This window comes from Rhododendron vialii, chromosome 6a, assembly GCF_030253575.1.
Source record: "Rhododendron vialii isolate Sample 1 chromosome 6a, ASM3025357v1".
NCBI lineage: Eukaryota > Viridiplantae > Streptophyta > Magnoliopsida > Ericales > Ericaceae > Rhododendron > Rhododendron vialii.
This window is the reverse complement of record NC_080562.1, coordinates 34,947,741-34,972,996: the sequence shown is the minus strand read 5'-3', so window position 1 is coordinate 34,972,996 and position 25,256 is coordinate 34,947,741. Positions and strand designations below refer to the sequence as shown.

The 25,256-nt window shown below is 39.0% G+C and overlaps 4 protein-coding genes and 1 non-coding gene across 5 annotated transcripts; 3 read left to right on the top strand and 2 right to left on the bottom strand.

Annotated features, from left to right (window-relative positions):
- Positions 1-1,991: 1,991 nt before the first annotated feature.
- On the top strand, positions 1,992-2,072 carry TRNAL-CAG (transfer RNA leucine (anticodon CAG)). The gene has a single exon. It is a non-coding gene; the product is annotated as a tRNA-Leu (tRNA).
- Positions 2,073-2,469: 397 nt separating this feature from the next.
- Positions 2,470-5,178, bottom strand: LOC131329314 (cytochrome b561 and DOMON domain-containing protein At2g04850). The gene is made up of 2 exons (XM_058362401.1): positions 4,488-5,178; positions 2,470-3,326 (listed from the first exon to the last, which is right to left on the bottom strand). The coding sequence occupies exons 1-2, from the start codon at positions 5,008-5,010 to the stop codon at positions 2,641-2,643; spliced, it is 1,209 nt and encodes a 402-aa protein (XP_058218384.1). The 5' UTR covers positions 5,011-5,178; the 3' UTR covers positions 2,470-2,640.
- Positions 5,179-6,435: 1,257 nt separating this feature from the next.
- LOC131329317 (GCN5-related N-acetyltransferase 9) lies at positions 6,436-10,979 on the top strand. Its single transcript, XM_058362403.1, has 6 exons — positions 6,436-6,759; positions 6,870-6,941; positions 7,778-7,865; positions 9,615-9,747; positions 9,950-9,988; positions 10,664-10,979. Exons 1-6 carry the CDS (start codon positions 6,585-6,587, stop codon positions 10,742-10,744), a joined length of 588 nt encoding a protein of 195 aa, XP_058218386.1. The 5' UTR covers positions 6,436-6,584; the 3' UTR covers positions 10,745-10,979.
- A 262-nt stretch (positions 10,980-11,241) lies between these two features.
- On the bottom strand, positions 11,242-13,276 carry LOC131328677 (cytochrome b561 and DOMON domain-containing protein At5g47530-like). The gene has a single exon (XM_058361591.1). It carries the CDS (start codon positions 11,806-11,808, stop codon positions 11,242-11,244), a length of 567 nt encoding a protein of 188 aa, XP_058217574.1. The 5' UTR covers positions 11,809-13,276.
- Positions 13,277-21,639: 8,363 nt separating this feature from the next.
- LOC131329315 (cytochrome b561 and DOMON domain-containing protein At4g17280-like) lies at positions 21,640-25,050 on the top strand. Its single transcript, XM_058362402.1, has 3 exons — positions 21,640-22,356; positions 24,030-24,284; positions 24,510-25,050. Exons 1-3 carry the CDS (start codon positions 21,748-21,750, stop codon positions 24,831-24,833), a joined length of 1,188 nt encoding a protein of 395 aa, XP_058218385.1. The 5' UTR covers positions 21,640-21,747; the 3' UTR covers positions 24,834-25,050.
- The last annotated feature ends 206 nt before the right edge of the window (positions 25,051-25,256 follow it).

Below are 25,256 nucleotides of genomic sequence, written 5' to 3'. Positions count from 1 at the left end.
AAACCATTTGAACTCATAATATTATTTTTTCTCATTTACACTATCCTATCATTATATTGGTTTGAATAATGAGTTGAAATGAGAATAAAACATGCATCCAATGAAGGAGGAAAAAAAAAAAACAATATCGAACAATAAATTGAGGAAGAATTGGTGGGAGTTTTGGAGGTGAAAAATGGAGAATTGGGTTGAAGTTGTTGATTCTCTAAAATTACTTTTTAAATAGAATATAGCTTTTTGAGTCTCCAAAATGGAGAAAGAGTGAGAGATGGATTGGAGATACTCTTACCATACAGCTGCCCCTTCTCTATCCCCCTCTCTCTACACATCTTTTATCAATTTTAATTTATTCTTTTGATTTGACAAATTTTTTCCCCTTAAACGCATGGGAATGCTGAAACGTTAGTTTTCTAAAAAAAAATTCACATGATTTCGAACGAAATGGGAGTGCAATTGGACCAAAGTCATAGTGTGGAAATCAATTTTTATTTTTTTACTACTATGTATACAAGTTGTTTTTGTTAATTGGTGCACTTTAACGTTGATTTATAGGAAAAAAGGAAAGAAAAGAAAGGTAACAATAGAAGTTAAAAAAGAAAGAAAGGAAACAATTAATACAAAGGAAACGAGTCTTTCTTTTCCTTCTCTCTTTTCTCTCTCCATTTTTCTTATTGAGTTTATGAAGTTCTGTTATTTTCTTGTCGCCTCTAAAATCACCCCAAAAAAATCCCTTCAACTTTGTGTTTGTTTTTTGACCAAAAACCAAACAAAAAAATAAATTCATTGGACTTTTCCATATACGTAATTTTTCTCACTTTCTTTTTCTTTCTTTCTCTTAAGTTTCAAATATAGCGCAAAATTTTTCGTCCCAAATGGCACAATTCTGTATATTCTACTTGTAGTTATTACTTAAGCCACTAGGCATAAGTCCATCAGGGGGCCATGAAGAGTCCCAAGATTTGCCCAAATTGCCACCCCTCCTTAGTATTTAGAGTGTAAGTAGTTAATGTAACGCTGTTGATGGAGATGAAACACTGCATAACTCAAAGAAATGCTGAATAACTCAAAAAAATGAGCAATTCTTATCACTTTCCACCTCTACTGACCTCATGTCATGAGCTCAAGCCACAAGACATTCATTCATCCCCAAGAGCCATAACTTCACAAATGAATGCCAAAAGCCTACCACTTTGATCTTCCTGCTATCTATAAGTTGGCCTCTATAATCTCTGAAATAACACCTATATACCTAAAACACTTGATTTATGGTTTAAGATCCATTTCAAACTTTATGTCCATCTTTTCTTTGATGATAACCGGATGCTTGACTTAATTTATACACACCTTAAGCCATGTTTGTAATTTCTGACATCGAATAGATATGAAAACACGCGCTGCCTTTTTCTAATGTGCATCAGGAGCTTTAAAAGAAAAGCTTAATCTATTCAGTACTCCACTGGGATCACTTTGATGAGCAAATCAGGGATGAGATGACATAATTTAGGTTGCTGAAAATTCATGTTTGGCTGCTTTGGCATATATATATATTGTAACTTTCTAGATAGATTGTCAAATCTCGAATTAAGGAGTAGTTTCAAGGAAGGGGGAAAAGAACCCGGTTAAATTGAAACGGGATGAGGAAAGGCGCAAGAGGAGGAAGGTGGAGGTGTTAGAGACCGTTAGTGCCCAACCGAGTAGTTGACAATGGGTGGGAGCCAAATTTCTCCTGTGGAAGAAGAACTCTTGGCTCCTATGGGTTATAAATATGAACTTGTCTACGATCTCCCTCAACTCAACAATGATCTGTAGTTTCATTTTGCTTGGCCTCCGACAAGTTGGGGCCAGCCTTGCTTTATCACATGATTTGTACACTTTTAACTGTTAGTGTTTGTTTCGCCGCCCCATGAAAGTAATCGGGGTCTGCCGGTCTGGGGACTAATCCGAACATATTTGACTACAAATTGTAAATTTGGAATTAATGGTACGTCGAAGTCAAGATGGCCGAGTTGGTCTAAGGCGCCAGTTTCAGGTACTGGTCCGAAAGGGCATGGGTTCGAATCCCATTCTTGACATTCAATTCTTTTTCCAAATCCTTTCATTATTAGTATTAATATTAGGCCCCGTTCTCGGAAGAAAAATAAGTACAGTATTTATTTTTTAAAACAATAATTTCAAGCTAAAAAATTATGTATTTATGCAAATAATTTTTCTATCAATATAGATCTTGTTTGATAGATATTTTTCATACAGTACAGAAAAATTGAAAATTTATTTTTATTTACATTATTTTTGAATTTGAAAATATGAAATAAGTACTTATTTTTGTAGGAAAATATTCTAGAACGGGGCCTTAGTAGTAGCAAATTTATTGCTAAAAAAACAGTTCTTCTTTGCTTAAACTTATGAGAGTTGTTGTTTTTTATTATTTATTTTTGTCATTTTGCATCGCCAAAAGAAGGAAGAGAAGAATAAAAAAAGGAAGAAAAGATTCCATATATCTCCAGTCTCACAATAAATCACATTAAAAGAGGAAAAAAAAACAATATCCTTCTAAAACATTTAACAACATTAACAAAATGGTGATATGGGACATCCTGTATTACAAAAAAAATCAAAAAAAAAAAATCTCCAAAATTTCATTCAATTATGGCTTGATCCAATCTGTTTTACAGGGGTCCCAAGCACACCTTCTCTCCTCAGCTTGTCTTCCTTGGCTTTCCTACAGAAAACAACCCAAGAATTGACTTCCAACGCCACACAAACCCCAATCAAAGTAGACAAACACAGGCAATACCCCAACTTGGCGTAAGACCTCCCCTCCCCCATCACCTCAAACCCTTGGAACACGTTCACAACCCCCATGACAACGCAAGCGTACCCGACGAAGTGGTGGTACGACTTCCAGTACTTCCGGTACTTGTTGGTGGTCTTCGGCCGGAAGAGCAGGGCCAGGGTCTGCAGGCTCGCCAGGCAGAACACCGCGAACCCCAGCTTCCGGTGGAGCCCGTAGACGACCCCGGGGGACAGGTCCCCCAGCCGGAGTCCGATGGAGAACCCCGCGGTACCCAGGAAGAAGGCGGAGAGCTGGACACCGGCGTGGGCGTAGAACCAGGCGGGGCCTAGTGATTGGATGTGTCTGAGGTAGCGGGATATGACCACTCCGACGGGCAGTAGGATTCCCCAGGCGATGCCGTTGATGATCCCGTGAGCGAGTTTTAGTGTCTGGATGTTGCTGTGTTTGGTGGATTCGGTTCCCGATAGTAAGTCGATGGTGGTAACAGAGGAGAGGTCGTTAACTGTAGTTGGATGGATGGTTGGGGAGTAGCCTGTAAGATTGAGAAACAAGAATCACAACTATGCACTGTATGAGGAATAGAACCCATACATATATTGCGAGAACCGATTAAGCTTTTAGATGAGTTGGTGGTTAGCAATTTAAAGTAGAAATTATAAATAGGTATGAAACGTGAAACTTGAACTTGAACCGAACAACTTTGAGATCGTATCTAGATTTTCACAACCTTCCTCCTTTTGTTGATTTTGTGTTCACCAAGAAGATAAAAGAAGCATTCCAACATAGTCCAATTAAAGAGACAACAAATTAAATTCGAGTGTCATTTGGATATAGGAGTATAGCTACCAATGTAAAGGACCGCAGGGGCATGCTGTGATTTGGGCATAACAGGTTCTGTTGGGCTCCTAATATGAGACCCATCCGGTCTAAAAAATGATTCAAGTCGTTCAATTTATTTTTGTCATCGGTGCGCCTAATCACACACATTTGTTATGAAGAGTTCTCAAATTACTAGCTGATGAACTTTCTCAAGACAAAGACATTTTGTTAATTTCGTTCCTGATGCCCGATCAGTGTGAGTTTTTGCTGACGTGACATACACGGTGAGTCAACAAAAGGACGCGTGAGTCAAATAATCTTTTTAGGCCCGAGAGATGTTTATATTTGGGCCACAACATTGCATGCTGTGTCCAGTTTTAGGTCCAACAGGTTCTACTGTGCGGCTAATATGAGACCCATCCGGTTTGAAAAATGATTTGAATCGTTCAATTTATTTGGGTCATCAAATTTGTCTTGGGTGCGCATAATGACACATTTGTTATGAAAAGTTGTCTCAAATTACTAGCCGATAAACTTTCTCAAGACATAGATATTTTGTTAATTTTGTTCCTAATGTCCGATCAGTATAAGTTTTTACTGACGTGACAAACGCGATGAATCAGCAAAAAGAACGAGTCAAATAATCTTTTTAGGCCCGAGAGATGTTATATTTGGGTCACAGCTTTGCATGCTGTGTCCAGCTTCAGATCCAAAAGCAAAACCCAAATGACCTTAAGTTTCATAAAGTTCACAAAAAAAAAAAAAAAAGTTCACAGTAGCAGGAAAAAAATATTGGCTTTTTGGTTTTTAGACATCCAAAGTTTCTCATTGCAATATAATAGCTGATGTTTTAAAAAATAGTTCAAAACATAACCTTGGACATAGAGGCCCCGGTTCCAGACATAATGGATTTTGGTCTTGTTTGGCACCAGCTTCAACGTGGCATGAATCTGAATAGAGGCACCGTCATGAATTGTGGCCAACCGACCGCCGTACAGGGTTGCGGAGGAGGTGAGGAGGTTGATGTCAAGAGGATTGGAAACTAGTGAGTTTTTTTGGAGTTTTACAGTGGGATCCAGAATATACGGTAGTAGGACTAGTCGTCCGGAATTGGGGTCCGGAAAGGCGATTAGGGCACGTGTCCCGGTCATTTGCGGCGAGCTAGGGTTGATGCCCCACCCGACCCACCCGGAAGGCGATATGAATGTGCCGAAAAAGACTATTTCTAGGGTGGCATTGTGCGGGTGGAACGTCCACGCTATGGAGGCTTGTTGGGAAGGCAGTGTCTTGCATTTTTTGAAGGTTTTTGCAGTGGTGACGGTGGTGCATCGGGCAGAAACCGCCGCGGGTGGGTGAAAAGATAGGAGTGAGAACAGGAGGAGGAGGAGGGGAAGCATGGTGGTGTGTAGCTAGCAAAAGTGAGAAGGGAAAACAAGAGATCTGGACGAAAATGAAAGCTTTTGTTAGCATTATATGTGTTGATGGTGCTTTGTTTGGATACAATGTGTCATGCAATGAGTGGTAACAGAATGTGAGGAGTGGTGTGGTGGGCTGTGCTTAACTTTGAAGGCAAGCTAGGGAAGTAAGTATAGTGTCTTTGCAATGATGGAAATGGGAATGAAAGCTTTTGTGTAGTGGATTGAGGTATCAAATGGAGTTGGGACTTGGGGTTTGTTTTCTCCAGATTCTGCTTAACTTAGAAGCCAAGTGATACTTACTACGTATAGAACCCCCACATGATTCTCAAACAGGATGGGTTGGTGAGTGATTTTCAAGTTTCATTTATCTAGAGTATATGGAGGTGGGTATAAACTTTGAGATTTATTGTTTTTCTTTTGGGAAGTCGAAAAGGGCAAAGGGTGTGGGGAATGAAAACAGGCACCTTCTCGAAGGCCTCACCATTTGAGAGTCGAGATGGAATTTGAGTCGGACAGAAAAGACCGAACGTAGTTAGAACATTGTGACGCATAACTTAGGTACTCTTAACTCATTATAACTTATTAGGTCATTCCAAAGTTGTTACGAGCTCAATATATAATGCACAACCAAAAGTAAGAGGCAGGTTAGTTCATGATCTTTCTTAAATGATCTCTATGCCAGCCACTGACAAATACATATAGCTTTTGTTTTTTGATCAACTACTCTTTATCTGTAACATAATTCTCCCCCAATTTTCATTAAAAAAAAAAATGTTATCCAAAAGTTGAGGCCTGAAATTGAGGCTTGAAGGAAGAAGTAGAAAATCCAATACTTTGTTATGTTTAGTTTGTTTTGACCTAAAATATTTTCAATCCTGCTATGCGCACATACTTTTCAACACAGATTTTTTGTGGGACTCAGTCGGGGTTTCTCAAAGATGATTGAAACCGTTCATTTTTTTAAAGGAAAATTCTAAAATCAGCCTAATGGGTTGACAATAATAAGTGTGAATGCGTATTAAAGGGTGCAAAAAGTACACAAAATTACGTGTTTTTCTTATTTTCTAGTGTACTTATCATCAACTCAGTGGGCTGACAATAGCAAGACCGTTTTTTAAAATATATTTTAAAAGATCCTTATAAAAAAACTAGCTTTATCCAATATTAGTAAGTGCTTTTTTAGAATTCATAGAGCGAAAGAAACATTTTAAAAAAAATGAGCTGTTTGAATCATTTTTCAAATATCTGTGGAAGATTTGTGTTCAAAAGTCTGTGCAAATAGACTTATTTAAAATATTTTTACCTATTTTTTATTGTTTATTGTTTGGCTGGACTGAAAGTGAGATTAAACCCCCACCCAAAAAAAATGAAAAATAAAACAAAACGAGACCCCTCATAAACGACGGCGTCTTTGAGTTGGAGAAAAGAGGCTGCCCGTCTGCCATCGACTTCCACAGCGGCGGATTAAAAAAAAAAAACTTCCACAGCGAGCACAAACAGAAGTGCGAGGAGCGAGAGAGAGAGAGAGAGAGAGAGAGAGAGAGAGAGAGAAAATGAGAGTGAGTCTAGAAGGAAAGAAGACAATTTTGGTGCCATACATGAAAGAGCACGTCCCAAAGTACCATCAATGGATGCAAGATCCAGCCCTACTCCAAGCCACAGGGTCGGAGCCCCTGACCCTTGATGAGGAATTCCAGATGCAGCTCTCTTGGACTCAAGACCCCCAAAGTATCGCTCCTTTCTCTCTCATCAATATATCTCAACTGGGTTCTCTTCGTTTTGATCAGTTAATAACGTATTCGAGATGGGCTTTTCTTTTCTTTTTTATTTGGTTGCAGAGCAGACTTTCATTGTCTTGGATAAAGAGTTGATTGTTGGAGACTTCATCCATGGAAACGCCCACATTGAAGGTCTCACTTTGAACTTGCTCACCCCCTTTTTCATTAACTAAATGATTTTGATTTCCTATCACTGCTCTATGGGTTTGCAACTGCATTTTGGTTGTTGTATGTGTTTAGTTGGAGTACACTTGATAAATTGATAGAAATATTTGTTCTTGACGGTATTCATGTACAATTAGTCCCGCGGGTGTAATTAAAAAAGTGTTGGAATCCAGTTTGTGAAAGCTTGATTCTTGTGGAGAAGCATGGGTGACAGGGTCTGTGAAATTGCATTTTTTTTTTTGCCATTCGTTAAGCCTAATCTACTCTATCCTAGGGGACTTGGGGAGGGGGATAGGTGATTACGGTTATGGGAATCAAACCTTGCCCATGTGCATGGTATAAGGGAGGCACAAACTGTAGCACCTGAGACGTTTCAAACTTGAGACCTTAGGAGGGAGCAAACCCCTAAGTCCTACCACTAGGCCAATCCCTTGGGGTTCATTCCTTTGAAATTGTTGGAGAAATTTTGCATTCTTCACTTGGGTTTGTAATTCTTTGAAAATTTTAGAAGATTACTTGGTTAAACAAGACATTGTAATGTTGATGGGTGGTATATGTGTGTATAAGGCATTTTATAATTGCTTTAGAATTGGTGTTGGACTACTGCCTGCCCTTTATAGTTATGTTGTCCTCTAGTTGATTGCAATTGAAAGCACTTACCGCATTTTGAGAAGGAAGAGAATGCAAGACTGGCTCATGTTGAGCAAGAAAACCCTAAATATGATTATTTGATGAGTGTGACGTGTATTTTGTGTGCTATGTTCGTTCCTAAAAGGCGAGTAACTTCAAAGCTGTTTTTCCAGCCATGGTTGGTGATGTGAATATATACATGAATGACTTGGATGATTCACAGATGGCGGAGATTGAAATAATGATTGCGGAGCCCAAAAGGTGCTTGCCTTGTATTTCTTTTTTTTCCTTTCTGGTATTGCATTAGTGGATTATGAAATGGCCAATGATGAATGAGATTGATTAGCTATTGCATTCTCATTGATTGTTTCTGTGTTACTTTTCTTTCAGTTACTGTTTTACTTTGTTCAATCAGAATTTTTTCTTCCTGTTTGAAGATTTCCTGAACAAAGAAAAGAAGTATTGAATCTCTACATGTATTTGTCAGGTTAATATGAATATATTTTAATTTCATGGACTGACTTTAATAGGAAGAATGTGAAGCATAGGTTAGGTTATTTTTATTGGTAAGTGTTCTATTACTGGAAGAAAGATTAAACAGTTAAACACTGAAGGTCATTGCAAGCCCATAGGGCACAAAAGACATGCCAAGGAAGCCAAACCACCTCCAGACGAGTCAAACGCAACAAACCTAGCCTGGGTCACAAGCCCAGGAAGATGGGCCAAAACAATCCAAGGGTTTAGGCGTTATACAACAAAAACTAATTCAAGTATCTCAACAACTTTCACCCAAATGAAAGGAATGGAATAATGCGTAAGACCTTAAGTAGCAGAGGAAATAAACCAGTGAACCACCATGCCATGCTGAATCTCATATGAACCTCTTTATCTCACTAGACTCCAAAGTTTTCCCTTTCTTTAGAAATTGTGATTATGAATAATGTCTTCAAGCTTTGTTAGGTTTTCACTCAGTGAAGATGGTGGGCTCTCCACCCCCTTGACAGTGTATGTTGGTGCTCCATCTACTGATATACTCAGTGGATGCTGATTCAGTTGTGAGGTTTTGCTATAAAGAGTCCGTTTTTCATGATACTTGTCAGCCTCATGTAGTGCTTACTGGAAATAATTTTTTCGAAAACAAATTGTGTTTGTAGTTATGATTATCTTCATTTGATGTAAGAAGGCCCTAGTCCAAGCAAATTGTTATTTTATCCTTTTCTTGTGGTGCAATATTCAAGGGTAAAGATGGAAAGATTATTAGATTTATGATTCCGTACAGAAATTCTCCATATGATTGCATGGGCCTTTGACTGTTGGCCAAGACCACACTAAGGTAGTATGCCATGGAATCTTAGTTGAATTTATCGTCATCTTTGATTTTTGTCTGACAATATTACTTGAATCGTGTTTCATCAGAACGGCAAAAAGCAGGACTGGTTGTTTTCATTATTCAAGAAAAATATTTCATTACAGAAGTCATTACTATGTCTGCTACTTTATTCAATGTCATTCCTCTACACAAGTCAACATTTTATGCTCACAAGTTTGTGCTTACTGTTGAATGTAGCGAATTTACCAAAATAAAAATGTTTCTACTGCTCTAGTTTCCTGATCTAGGGTGTTCCAATCCATAAGGCGCCTTGTGTTTGTGTTGAAACATGACACCAATGTCCATGAAATTGGTGTGTGTGCATGAGCCCTAACATTCAGAGGTGTCCTTTCATTACGATGAATTAGCTCCTCCATGTGTCATCTTGATTATAAGTTGATGTCATTTGATAAGTTCTAACCATTCATTCCATGCTTTTTGCATACACCATACCACATGGAATCTCCTATCAATATTCCTGTGATGCCTTCTGCACATGTGCATCCTCGATTAATGAGAAAAATTTCTCATCTCATAAATATATTGTTGATGGACGATATGCCCTCCATTATTTCCAAATATTATTTCCTGTTCACGCCTCTGTACGTTAAGTTGAATTAATTTCAATCTTGGTAGGATAGCCGGGGCAAAGGACTTGGGAAGGAGTCAGTTCTAATGATGATGGCATTTGCAATTGAGAATTTTTCCATCCATATCTTCCGCGCTAAAATTGGAGAATCAAATGAAGCCTCTCTTCTTATGTTTCGAAGACTGGTCTCTCTCTCTCTCTCTCTCTCTCTCTTCCACACATAGTAGCATGGCTGGTATCTTAGTACTATTGTTCAACTTATCGGATGGCAAAGATTAATATGTTTGCATTCAGATAAAGACATGCATGTGCTTCATCTGCATGTAGACTTGCAATTAAATTTGATCTCCTGTTTGGTTTATTAAATGCCTCCCATGCTTTGTGCAGGGCTTCATGGAGGTTTCTCATAGCGAAATTTTTAAAGAGGTGAGCTTTACGTGCTCTTGAGAACGATACTTATATAGGTCCTTGTTGTATCTGTTATGAATTAGCCTCTTTTCAAAGTTTATCTGTGAAGTGGTATAAAGCATTGGATATTGGTTTTTCCTTGGGGCCTTTGGAACTTTGGTAGCCAGTTACAACTTGTACAGTTCCTTTGCTTTTTCCAAGACTGCACTAGTCAATATGTTGAAGAGGCTTGATCAATGTGATGGGTCCTAATGATATGTCGATATTCGGAAATTAAGCTCCATTTTCAGGATTTAGCATTTTCTTTCTCCAGTTAGATTTATATCACTCCATGGAATGTGGAAACTTTCAAAACTGTTTTATATCAGCAAATAATTTTCACATCAGGTTGCATAAGTCATGACTTCAAGACTGAAGTTGGCCTTCACCGCCAAACGTTTGTTGAAAACTTGAAAAAAATCCATGATAGTTTGGCATGAGAACCTAACAAACTGCACGTTTTGAACTGTATGGATTTTCAAAAGAGAAAAAGGACAATAGCAGTAGCACTATTGTTGGGACGGAGGGGCCATACATAAACTCTGGACGATATATTTTCAAAGAGTTATGATAGATTTTGCTGGCCAATTGAATTCTCAGCTAGGGTTTGGCTCATCTGTCGATTGTGTGATTTTCTTCTTTTGTTTTGGTCAGGTAACATTGGAATTACAAATAACAGACCTGAAACGTGAGGAGCTGCTGCAGCTATCGGGTACAATGGTTACACATGCATAGACCTCTAAACCCCATGTGATTGTCTCTCTTTTACTTATATATTTCTCGAGATTCATTTCTTCAGTCCCCATTAGTAGCAAGAAGCTATGAGGTTATATGGTTATTCGGATTGAAATGTGGCAATGCTCAAATTGTTCATCTTGTTAGTCTACCATCTTATGTAGTTCACTAATCTTGTTGTTGAATGTAAACATTTTGAGTTAAATTCAATTCCACTTTAATGTTATTGCACTAATTTGTTTACAGAGTACTCTTTTAAGTTTTATAAAAACTGATATAGTACTTAGATAAACTATTGCCTTCATAGTAAGAGGCACAATGCAAGTAGCTGATAGAGAAGTACAGACACGGACTCGTTACAGTGATGTTGTTAACATCGTAGGAGACCTTGAAACATTATTTGAGAAGGCTTCACATGTAAACAAAGGTAAACAGGGTCGGGTGGAATGTGTTCAAACTTGAGCTCTGACATGGTATAATTCCTTAATTTACTTTTCCTAACCTGGCAGAAAATTTAGTCTCCCCATAGATTGAACATGTTCCCCAGATATTGGGTGCATCTGAGGAATATTGCTTGAAACTGAACTCCCAGATTGCCACACATGATTCACCATTGTACCTTTATCCAATGGGCCAACAACAGCAAAGATGGTCATTTGATTTCTTGAATACTCCGCGGATATATTTGAAACCTTAAAGCTTAGAGTTCCTGGCACCATTGAAGGGTTGTAATTTGTTATTGCAGTGGGATAAGCGGTCATGCTCCCATTCGCGTTGTGAAAAGCCACAAGCGCTTGTGATCCAAGCATGCCTGTATTATTAGGGTTGATTGCCCAAGCGATCCACCCTTCAGAAGTTTGATTGGATCTGTAAGCAATCTCAACTTGTCTAGTTGATTGTATGTAGGTCCAGTGGAGATGAGCCTGTAGATATTGAAGCTCAATGCAAGAGCTGAAGACTCTACTGGATGTGAAAGTGTAGTTTGAGCATGTTTGAGCAGAGGAAACCAGGAAAAGAGAAACAAGAATGGAAATAAGTGTAATGGGTCGCGAGGTTATACACATGGTTTACTGAATATGTAAATCGTTCCGAGAAAAGCTTGATTCTTTTGGGGTTCTTGGTATTAACAGTTATAGAAATGTATGAAGAAGGCTGTGGATGCGGGCTGGTGGAATTGGAAATACAGGTCTATACATAGTTCTGTAAGGGTTGTGAATTCTGAGGAAATCGGAGAAGGAGGTCCATGCTTTAATAAGAGAATCGATTAATTGAGTGTGTATGGAATTTAGGGGTTCTTGAAAGTTTCCCAAGGAGGTCTCTTGTGCATGAACTGTCGTGTTTCTTGCATGGTTTATTGTCCTTTGTTTCTAGTTATATTATTATTACCTCTTACTCCGTCTGACCTAATACTAATTCAGCAAAAAAGCATGGTCCAGGAACAAGTCTTGCCTGATAAACCTACTGGAAACTTGTGGTATGGTGTCAAAAGTGTGCATTAATTTTTTTTTTTGATAAGTAGAAGCGTGCATTAACTTTAGCTGAGAATAACTGAAGACAAATTCTACCCTTTCCTTCCCCATCTCTGAAGGCATAGGATGCTTATCACAGATGTACAAATGAAGCTAATTCTTACGAATGTTATTTATGTGCCATCTTATTTGTCTAAGGATATTAAGAACCTTGGAAATGATTACCAGAAGTTGGAAATTATGGGAATTGGAATTAGTTTTCCCCATTAGTTCTTCCTCTGGGTCCGTCACGTTTATTTAGTTGTTGCAAAAAAACCCTTTTAGGCAGGGACACTTTGCAAACACCCTTGCATGTCACAAGGTAAATTAAGGCGTCTTTTTGGTTGTCTAATCTAACTCAAACCTTGTGACTAAGGGAAATCCTTTGAATCTTTGATCATATCAATCGGTATGATATTGATGTATCTTTAACGAGTCTTTCCTTGGCTAGGGTTAACATAGAGTTAGGTACTATCTTCAAAAGGACAAATTCCCGGGAAGACTGCGAGATCTAATGAGGGAAATTAGCATATGAATTCATCTACCAGAGCCAAGTCTTAAGGTGTTATTACGTCCATTAGAAAAAATGTTAAGTAGGCAGACAAGTTGAACAGGACAACAAAAGGGGTTAGGTTAGGGTAGTTGAAGTCTTGCTTAGAGTTTTAAAAAAGGAAAAGCAACAGTCATGGTTGAAGACCCTTCTCCGCTTCTCTGATTCTGAGGAAAAGTATTTGCATCTGTATCCTTTTGCAGAAAAGCCATTTGATTTGGAAGACAAGGTTACATATTCAACAAAGGCTGCCAACTACAGCCGTGTATGGGGCCGGCTCGGATTATAGCATTTTGTCCACTATTTTAGAAAACTTTGCACAAATTCATCTGGAAAATTCGGCTTTTACTTCTTTAGAATATTTGATGGCAATGAAATATATGCAGTTGGTATAGATGTGTTCTGAAAGATTGAAGTAATACTGTAATAGTTTGTACAAGTTACGATTAGCTTTATCTAACGTATGCAGAAGAAAGTTTGGTCCTAAGATACAATTGGATGATTCACCCTTTACAGGCTTAATTTTTCAAGTCGTTTTGAGTCCCGAATAATGCTTATTGGATTGAATGTTGGGTCTAGATATACTATGTTTTTAAATAGGATTTTGTTTAGTTAAGGGTGGGTTAAAAAGGGTTTGGCAAACCTTGTTTTGGGTTCAAGTTTTCGTTTCCTTGGAAAGAACAGATTTAAGAGTTGAAGAACTTTGGAGACTTGAGTCTGTCAAGTTCAGTCCCTGAAGAGCACTAACTGGTACTGTTTAAGTCTTTTATGGTCCTGTTCTAAAATCAGTTGACCTACTGAGGGAATGAACCTGGGCCCCATTGGATTAATTTTCTCTGGTTAGCTGAATTCATCCCAGTGATATTTATGTGATTCAGTGCAAAAGGGCACATCCCTTAAATTTGTCCAAGGCTCGGGTGGAAAAGTTGTGTTTTAAGGCTGCTTTTTCTGGTAATTGGAGGAAGTGATTGAACAATGATTGGAAGTAGCTAGCTTTGTTGTGTTTGCATCATTATTTGTGGAGGAATTTACTACTACTATGATAATAGGGAAACTAAAGACATAAATTTGGCTTTTCTAGGGTATGTAAGAGCATCCATGTTCATGATAGTCGTTTTGCCATTGTCCTTATATATTTTTGGCAATGAATAGTGTCATTTTTTGGCCCTTTTTTGGGCCAAAAAATGATAGGGGTCTCCGCACCCATGTTTTCCATTTTTTTTTTGGCAAAATTTGATTTTTAATTAATTATTTTCAACAAACTTTCAAATCAAACTTTTTTTCCCCAAATGATTTGACATAAATGATCTGAGTTGTTTTTTTTTTTTTGAAACATCTTTTTCAAGAATTTTCATAAAAAATCAGCTCGATCTGATACTGGGAGAGTTCTACTGTTCTGATTTTTGTGTCCAACGGCTTTTTCTCCAACTGGGGGCTGCAGAAAATATGGCATTTGCATTAATAAGAGGAGTGTGGCACCCATCTTGCCATATCTTGTGCTTCTTTTTTGCCATTTTACCCCAGCAGTGTGGATTCTCTAAGACATTTTTTTGGTGCAAAACATAACCTTAGTGAGTCCACTTCTAAAAAAATATCTACGTAGTTGGTCTAGTGGGAAGGTTTTAAGCTCTTTTATATGCCATACTTCCTTGTCTCCTCAATCGTTATTTCCTAACTTGACAGAAAATCTAGTGTCCCTCCCCATTGGTTCAAGATTTCGCCATGTAACGAATGCATCCGAGTAATATTTCTTGAAATTGAATCCCCAGCTTCCCAGACATTATTCACACTTTCACAGTACTTCTGTTGTCCAGTGAACCCACGACGCCAAAAATGGTCATCTCATCCCCTGAATGCTCTGCGGGCCTCTGCTGAGATATTTGAAGCATGAAAGCTGAGAGCCCCTTGGTAGCCTATACCTAAGGGTTGTAGGATAAACGGTTTATGCTCCCATTGTCATTGAGAGAAGCCGCACTTGTGATCCAATTATCCCCGTATTAGTAGGGTTGATTGCCCACGCGATTCACCATTGGGAAGTTTAATTGACTACAAATTTTCCAGTATGTCGAATTAGTTCCAGTGGATATGCCTGTAGATATGGAAGGTCATTGCAGGAGTTGAAGTCTCTACATTGGATGGGGAAAGTTCAGTTTGAGCATGTCTAGGGACGAAACAAGCAAAAGAGAATCGTGGGTCTTGAGGAATAGGTCGAGATAGAATGGGAGAAATCGTTTATGTAGGGTTTTAGATGCTAACAGTATCACCGAAAGGTAAGAAAAAGGCTTCCTATGTTGTCAGCGGAATCTGGATACAGAATACGTACCTTACGGTTTAGGGCGTACTTTTGATTGTTATTAATCGCGTGGCAGTTAGCTTTATCAAGCTACATGATATACAGTATTTGTTTTTCTAATTAGAAGTCTTTCCTTGACTTGGAGAAAGCAAAAGGTTATACAAGGTTTTCTAAGGGCAAACATATGGTTACAATGGAGCATTCATTTTCCAAATTAAGAAGTCGTACAAAGATTAGGTTTCTAATGAAGAAAAAAAAAAGATTATGAAGTGATCTTCTAGAGCAAAGTCAAAGATGTCATAATTTGTGTAAGAAAATGGGTTAAAGGTGGTAAGATTATTGGGTGCTCATGTAGAGTTCAGGACTAAGTGTATCGGTTCCTTTGGAGGGTGTTATGGCATCACGTGCACCGTTGAAAAATTTCTTGTTGAGGTAGGAGACAAACATGATCAAGATGAGAGATTATTCAGTAGTCTTGTGACATTGCCACGTGCTGTTCCAACAACCCTCTCAGTACCCCCACACATTCCTGTGTCGTCTAACCCTCCGTGTAGGTCAATTGACCCACTCATTTCAATTACCCTTAAGGAATGTTATACCTTGCCCAAGTACCGCAGGAAAATCACAATCCTTGCCCTAACCCATTTAACATTTGCTCTTTCAAGTGTAACCCCTTCTCTCTCCCTCCAACCTTCAGAAAAGCGAAGCAATGCCATGATTACTACTATCATATGCTCCTATCTAACCGACTAACCCATGACCTGAAATTTGAAAGGCGTAAACCTAAATAAGTTTGGGGCAAAAGTAACTCTGGCTTAGATTGACTTTTTGGGTATGTGTTTGGAATTATAGATTGGAGAACTTGACTGGGTTGTGCATTAACAAGTCAAAAATACTCCCCCGTAAATTACATTATAGGTAAGTTTTTCTCCAACTTCTACAATAGGGTATGAGAAGTTGTTGAGCTGTGTTGTATCGTCAACTATTTGCGTGCGTCATGTACTTCTGTAAGTTAAGATCGTCAACTATTTGCGTGTGTCATGTACTTCTGTAAGTTAAGACTTCGGTACCGTAAAATCCTAAATCCGCCCCTTGAATACACCAGAAAGGTTATGTTACGGTGCCCGGTGTCTTCCTCGGACACAGAGAAAGCTATACTGTAACACACATTCAACAAAGACTGCTGACTGTAGGCGCGTAGTGTGTGTGGTGGTGGGCCGTTTTGATTCTAGCAATTTGTCCCACGCCGGAATGAGGTTGGTTGGAAAAGTTCTAGGCCCACTTTCTCAGATTTTTCCATAATTCATCTGGGGAACTTTGCTTCTTCTTCTAGAACATTTAGAACTTCCAATTAGATGGAATCGTTTCACATTTGAAAATCTTTTTTTTTTTTTTTTTACAATTTAGGTGTCTGGGGCAACTTATGCACACCTCAACCACCCACTAATAGGAAGTTGAATTAAAGACGGAGCAAAGCTCCATATACACCGGTTCAAAAGGAGTTGATAGCTCCTAAGAGGTTTCGAACCTGAAAACTTAAGGAGAGCAAACTCCCAAAGTATCGGGCCTTGACCGGTACACCAATCCCTGGGGTTCAAGTTTTAAAATCTTTGGAGGCTGAAGTTGTCAAAAGGTCAGTCAGTCTACAGGTTAAAAGCTATATGTATGAGCGATATTCAAATGGGGGATTAACATTGCAGGTTTAGGTGGTGTTTTTCTGAAGTATATGGACTAAAAAACTCATATTTTCATGGATTTCTAGACATGTCATCCTTCTTATATAACATTGTAGGTTTAGGTGGTGTTTTTCTGAACTATATGGACTAAAAAACTCATATTTTCACGGATTTTTAGACATGTCATGCTTCTTATATACATCAGCTAAAACACCATTAGCACAAATAACTTGACTATTGTCATTAGACTTAAGCAAAATAATACAGAAAAAACGCATAATTAATTTGTCTTTTCTTCTTTGCCTGCTACCAAGCTTTGAACCCTAGACCTTGGGGACTTAAGAAATAACACAACCCACATGGTGTCAAGGAGGCTTAGTTTAATTTGTCTTTTCTTCATCTACCACTAATTAGTGGTACTGCATTTCAAGGTTAATCTTTTCTTCATCTACCACTTAGTAGTGCATTTCTCAAGGAGATTGGATTCAGTTCAATAGGCACTCACTACATGCTCCTGAGAATACTTTTATATTCCATCGACCTATTGAAGGAATTAACCTGGGGCCGGTCCCAAGTGGATTAATTTCCTCAGAATATACTCATTGATAGAATATATTCTATTAATGCATTGATATAATATATTCTATTTATCATATCGTAAAGCACGTTCTACCAATACAATGTTAACACATCATATGATCACCAAATATGGTCACCATTACTCTTTACAATATGTTACTTTCGCATTTCCAATCAAAAGTGCCAAATTTACTTGCCAAGTCAAGTGTTGAATTGAGTACATTTGCAATAACTATATAGTTAAAGTGCCTAGTGTTTAGATGATATTTGGCATGTCTCCTCTCATGTGACAAAATTAGGTGTTAAACAACTTTCTCTTTATAAAATGTAGGGGGCCGAAATATCCGAAGGTTTATAGGGTTCACAAGGTCCAAAGGGGGGAAAAAGGTTCACACGCTATTTGACCCGTCGTCCAGCTGTCTCAGTTCATCTGTAAATAAAGGTGAGCTTAGGCGTGATATGTCATTAATCATCCGAAGGATAGATGGATCCCCGGGTGCTTCGCCGAACGTTGTACGCCTATCCGAATGTACGTAAACTTGAGTTTGCTCGGTGATCTTATCTTTTGCCCGGGGATGACATCTCGTTCGGCCAAGCCGTTCTTCGGATAGCACATGCTCGGAGATTTTTCGTCCATCAGGAGGGAGTTCCACCGAGTGTCATCATTTATGGAACCTTCCAGAAATATCTGTTGATAAGTAAGCTGTCCTTTCTGATATTCGAAATGACATCTCTGAATGATGTGACCTTTTTGACATCGACCCATGTGACTCTATAAGATTTGGGAAGTGGTGCTCATTAAATGGCCCTGCTACATGACGTCATCCGAGCATTACTCGACGCGTGGAAAGCAAAGCCATCTTGCTCAGCACTCTACCCCATTGTCTATAAATAGAAGGGCATTATCATTGAGAAGGATGATGAGAAAAACTTCTGAACTGCATTCTCTCATCTCTACTAGCCTATTTCTTACCACCATTCTTCTTCTCCTTTCTCCACTTACTGACTAGTTCGTCGGAGCTTCTTCCCGGCGGAACATTCCCCTCCGGTTTTGCAGGTACCCCAAGTTCAACACCGTCTCCCACGATCCAGCGGACAGAAAAAGCTACGCAGGAAAGATCACGAAGAAAACCACCCCATATAAAACACAAAATAACAAAATACATAAAAATGAAAAGCATCAAAGTAGAGTAGTAGCATATTGGGTGGAGTGTTTGTTCTTATAAATGTCAGGTTTGGACACATAAAATAGTCGCACAGGCCTTTGAACTACCATTTGACATCTCCAAATTAAAGCCAAGATCGGAGATGATGCTCTTAAGATGGCGAACAAGCGTTTTTTGTTCTTTGGTAATACAAGAGCAACTCGAACTAATCTCCCCAACTTCTCTGACACCGACTTCACACGCTTATTCAGGAAATGGGTGGCCTTAAAATTGATGGCCGAAAGAAGCTGGCGTAAGGCATAAATAAGCCCACCGTACACTCCTTTGTATTTATGGGCGACTTTTTGAGAATCCGCGTGGAAAAAAGCAGCCGTTTTGAAATCGGATGGGGCTGCAGTTGTAACGGTGGCCCGCCACGGCGCCGAGTCACCGACCCCAACAAAGTCTGCCACGTACACGAGACAAAGCTAAGCTCAAGGAACACGCAATTACTTGTACTCCGTAGTAGATAGTACTAAACACTGTGGGGTAGGTAAAAAAATTTGGGAACTGACGATGCCCCGAAATAGATTAATAGAGAAGACACATTTTTACATAGATTGAACCGGTCCCGTTCCAGTACAGGAAATAAGTCATTATTTTTTTAGAAGATAATTTCAAATTCAAAAATAATGGATTTATTGAAATATAAAAATATGCAATATAGATCTTATTTGAAAAATCTCATTGAGATCTTTTATACGGTGTCATAAAAATCAAAAAGTTATTTTTTATTTATATTATTTTTGAGTTTGAAAATATAAAATAAATACTTATTTTTTAAGAAAGTTTCTGGAACGGGATCTAGGAGAGAGAGTGGTAGGTTGAGGTGAAAGAGGGGGAATAAATCTGAATTGTCCAAACCACGTTTGAGCGGTTGGGATCGTTGACGGGTACCGCTATGTGATATCCGCTCGGCACCCGAAAATTTCTCCACCTTCACATTATAACATTGTGTGATAAGTTGATAACCCTAGGGGTTGGCCAAATACGTCTTGACCTGAGTTTTAGATGTTTGTTCCATCCAAAGGTCTCAAGTTCGATTCTCCTTCTCAACAACCCTTGGGGCTATCTCACCCACGCGTAAGTGCGTGAAATGGTTGTGGAAGAAATTATAGGAATTAGTTCGAGTTGCGCTCAAGCTGGGACATCCTACATTACCAAAAAACAAACAATTGTGTGGTAGGTAAGATTAAAATTTGGGAATTGAGCATGCCCCGAAATACAGACGAAGTTTACTGTTTTATACATGGATTAGTTGATGGTCCGAATACGGCCCCCCTGGCCCTGGAATCAGTTTTCAACTTCCTCCCTTGGAGCTTACGCTGTTGGAGAGTGACCATTTGATGTAGGTCGACCACACGCCCAGTCAACACGCTTACGCATTCTTTTCATTTTAATTATTTGTAAATTGTTTTTCCCCATAATAATGCTAATAGTATAGGAGTATAAAATTTGGTAGTAAAGTGGCCAAATATATTAGGTGTAATGCATTTGCATTATGGTACTCTCTCCGTCCCTAAATAAATGTTCAGCGCGTAAAATTAGACCTTTAGAAAGATGTATTTGTTTCGTTAAAAAAATCAAATTTCTTTCACAAATCAATAGATAGCAATGAGTTCTATTAGATTGTGAAAAAAAAAATTTAATAAAAAATATGCGTATTTTGTAAAACCTAATTTTGCTCGTCGAACACTTATTTCGGGACGGAGGGAATTGTAATTGTGTTTTTTTTTTCGGAAGCATTAGGGTAGTACTACTATTAAGTGTTACAAGTACGTAGTAGAGTACTTTTAGCATGTGACCTTAGGGCTTAGATAAATACTACTACCACTTAAGTTAGTTTATTATTTTAGTTATCACCACTCCTTTAACCGTAAGATTATGTTTAGATGACCGGAATATTGAGGAGAAGGCGGTGTTTGAATTAATTCAGTAATCTTGTGTGGGAAATAATTATTTTGAAAATTTATCAAAGTCAACATATTCTATTTTTAATAATTGAGCCAGGAATCTCAGATTACCATGGTGTAAAAGAGGGATTTTAGATTCACACTTAATCAGAGAATGTGATTCTTGGTTGGATGTGTCATCAGGAATCACATTTCTATTCTTGTTTCTTACATACGTTGGACTCATGGAAGTATGACATCATATTCCTATTATTGTCGCTTCCAAACGTCGAAAACATGTAAGCATGACATCACATTTTCATTCCTCCTTAAGATTTTCGCCATCCAAACTGAACCTAACAGCGAACAACGTTGGATATGCATATATTTCTCTACTTTTATAGCGATTAGCAACGACATAATTCTTCCCTCTCATAGAACATTTTTTCCCCTTTACTGATGAACAACTAACCCAAGCGTGGAGGAACATGGACAAATTCCTTAGAGTAGACATAAGAAAAGTAGTTAGAACAACGTTGGATATATGCATATATTTCTCTACGTATGATGATGGAAGCATACGTGTGATGTGAACACATGAAAAATACACAAGAAAAGTAGTTAGAACACGAAATTAATATTAATCAGAAAGGTGAAGAATTTTTTTCAAACGTTAGACACTTTCCATTGTAAAATACTACTTCAACAGGAAACAACGACCCCAGACGGCCAGACCTTCGTCTTCATTGGCTGCTTCCTGTACCTTCACTTCTTCCATTCCATCGACTTGTACTGCGTACTATCCCTCAAATAACGTCAAATTAATATTCAACCCTCCCAAAACTCTTCCCTCCCCAACAACTTTTAGAAATCAAACCGATCCCAACGGGTTGTTCAAGTGGTCTTGACTTGAAATTTAAGAGCTTGCTGTTTTCTCCTAAAACCTTGAGTTCAACTTTCATTGTCAATAACTTTTGAGGTCACCTCATCTTAACGCGTAAGCGTGGTGAAACGACTGTGAGAGAGGCTGTACGGATTAATTCAAAGTGCACGCAAGTCGACTCGAAATACTCTGCATTTAAAAAAAAAAAAGAAAGAACATAAATCCCACCCCATGCACTTTCCCTTGTCTTTCCCTCTCCTTCATACTAGTACCAATCTATAAAACCCACATCCCCATTTCCATTCCCAAAAGCCAAACACCCCCAACAGCTCCAAAAAAACACAAACCAACTTGTTTCCAAAGACTGGTTTTTTGGGGGTTACTCAACCGGCCTAGCTCACAGACAAATCCCTCGATATGATTATGGGTACTAAATCCCTCACTACCCTTTTCATTTCCTCTCTCATCCTCTCTCTCTCCTCCGCCCAAACATGCAACGACTACACCTTCACAAGCAACAAGGTCTTCACCACCTGCACCTCCCTCCCCTACCTCTCCTCCTTCCTCCACTGGACCTACCACTCCAATTCTACCGTCGACATCGCCTACCGCCACACCGGTGTTGACACCTCCACCTGGGTCGTCTGGGCCCTCAACCTCGAAAGTGACAAGATGGTCGGCGCCCAGTCCCTCGTCGCCTACCACAACTCCTCCGGCAGTGTCATCGCGCACACCTCGGCCGTCACCAGTTACCGCACCGACTTGTCGGCGAGCAGCCTGAGCTTCGACGTGCCGAGCATCTCGGCCGAGTACGTTGAGAATGTCATGGTGATTTACGCGACGCTGGTGTTGCCGAGCGGGCAGACCGAGTTTAACCAGGTGTGGCAGAGTGGGCCGGTGAGCGGCGGGAATCCCGCTGAGCATCCGACTACCGGGGATAATATGGCGTCGTACGGGACGGTGAATTTCGTGAACGGACAGAGCACCGGGAGTAGCGGAGGAGGGGCGTTGCAGCGGAGAAAAAACGTAAGGCCCTTTAATTTTTTTGTGGTATTATCGTTTTTTGTTTTCCTGTTTATGTTAATCGATTAGTTCAAATCCCGCTAAAGCACACTCTTATCAGTCATAATTAATTCTTATCGATAAGAGTTAATAAATATATCTGAATCATTGATTGATTTTCTTTTCTTTGTAAAGTAACACGCTTGTTCTCAATGGAGTAAAATATGGCAAATTAGTATTTGGACTAAAACATTCATAGCAATATAGCATACGGAAAAAGTGGGTGTTTTTTGTTTCTTGCAAAAAGTAACTTCTGAAAAGAAAAGAGGGTTTAGAACATCAAATGGATTGGAGAGTAAAATTTCAGCCTCATGGAGAAAATTCTTTTCAGCCTCATGGAGAAAATTCTTTCCATGCCAATCTCAACGATCGAAATCATTTATTTTGTTTATAGGCACTGACCGAATCTTCCCATGTGCACTTTGAATCATTGAGAACATCAAGAATACCAATAATAAAGTTTTTTTTTTTTTTTCGTTATTGCAAACATGCCGATAGACATAAATCAACTAGAGCTCCTCTGATCCTTCAAATGGATTGGAGGCCACAATTTTATTAGAAGGCTCATGCCTTTTGGAGGCAGGCACCCCATGTTTCACATCTTTTTTCAAACGAACACACGCTAATTTAATGAGTGTTACAACCAATTACATAAAGTCATAACTCATGTGAAAAAGTGTGGCAACATTTCACAAAAATCTCACTCAGTACCTTTTCAAAAATTCCAAACTAAAATCCAATTTTATTTTAAAAAACTCCAACACTATGTATACAAACTTTAGGTTATATATAGTTTCGGATCTTCTTCAGATTCTATACTGATATGATATTTTTGTCGAAGAACTCCGTTTAGCTGTAACAGAGGTTTGTTCTTGTAAAAAAACACAAAGCAACAGAAACGTTTCAGATTAATTGTACTAAAATTCAATGGAAAATGACGAGTCTTTTTGACAATAGCTACACCGCGTGGAATTTTTAGTCTCTACTTATAATTAAGCGAATAAGTTAGATTTTTTTTTTTTTTTTTTTGCTGTGATTAAACTCCGTCTTTGCTGTAACATACGTGTCTGTTCACTAACTAAAAAAAATACGCTTATTTTTTGAATTAAAAGTGATATATTGTGAGAGAATGACCTAATTTGTAAAGCAAAAAATAAATACTTAAAAAATAAAAATTTTAGCGGAACAAGACCTAAGTGGTATTTTGGTTGGTGGCGGCAGGAAGGGGTGCATGTATTTCAATATTACTTAATGTGGCCCATTCAAATCTGATGTCTTGACTTTAGCCCCTATGAAAATGTTTTCTACACTATAATCGCAGAGCCCTTCCAGCCCTTCCAAAGTCCAAGTAATTTTGGACTTGGCCTCCTCTTCTGTTGGATTTGGTCATCCCCCGTTGCTTTCTATTTGATTTTTATCCTTTCCAGCCGATCTAGACGAAATAGTACGCACAAATGGAAAATATTTCGTCTTTGATCGAGCTGATGTAGTGTCCCAAATTAGAATCTTAATTGTGATCTCAAAATATGGTGATTCAAGCTTAGTTGTGCAAAAGATCCACTCATGTTTCCTGTCACTGACTTCATTTGATCTAGCTATGGTTGAGAATCTTGATTTTGATTGAATGCAAATTTCAGGTTCATGGAATTTTGAATGCAGTGAGTTGGGGAACTTTGATGCCTCTAGGGGCTATGATTGCAAGGTACTTGAAGGTGTTCAAGTCAGCCGACCCTGCCTGGTTTTACCTCCACGTAGCCTGCCAATCCTCTGCCTACATCGTCGGTGTCGCGGGATGGGCCACCGGTCTTAAACTCGGCAGCGATTCTGCCGGCGTTACCCATTCCACCCACAGGAACATCGGCATCACCCTCTTCGCCCTCGGAACTCTTCAGGTACCCCATCGCTCGTATTAAATTCTTCTTTTAAGGCACCAAGGCACGCGATCCTCTGTCTCAAATTTTTTGTAAATCTCCTTTCCTACTGCACGTTTCTATATAGCAATGGTATGCGACTGAAAATGCATTGAGGCACGTGAAATCCTACCCTTACTTTAGCATCAATCAGATGTTTTATTCATAGTATTCTCATGAGCTTTTGTCATTTGTTTCAAAATGTAGGTGTTTGCCCTGCTTCTGAGGCCAAAGAAGGATCACAAAATCAGAATATACTGGAACGTCTACCACTGGACTGTCGGCTACCTTACGATTATTCTGAGCATCGTCAACATTTTCGAGGGAATCGACATCTTGAACCCTGGCAAAAACTGGAAGAGAGCTTACATTAGCATCATCATATTTTTGGGCTTCAATGCTGCTATGTTGGAAGCCTACACATGGTACCTTGTCATAAAGAGGAAGAAAACTGGCTCAGATAAATACCCGAACGGAGCAAACGGTGTTACTGGCTATGGTAATGGTACCAGATCACAGCAGGCAGTATAGGGTGGGTTATAGATTTTGACGGGCTCTGTGTTTTTGTTGGTTTTATTGCCTATTTCCAGATTTGGCCTTTTAGACGATTGAGTTAGGGTTTCTTTGGAGCCCCCCATGTGATGAGGGAGACTCGTGTATGATGATAGAGTTTCATTCTTTTCTCCTTCTGATGTGTGTAGTTTTTTCTGTGTTTTTACATGAATAGATACACTCTTATTTTGGTTCTTATTGAGTGTCCTGATAGGGGTGTAAACGAGCCGAGTCGAGCTTTGTAGTGTTTGAACTCGGCTTGTCTACTAAACGAGTCTAAAACTCAACCTCAAGCTCAGCTCAGCTTGTTTGCAAACGAGCTGAGCCTTAAATGAGCCGAGCCCGGTCCATTTACTAAATCAGCTTCTATAAACGAGTCGAGCCCACACAAATGAGCCGAGC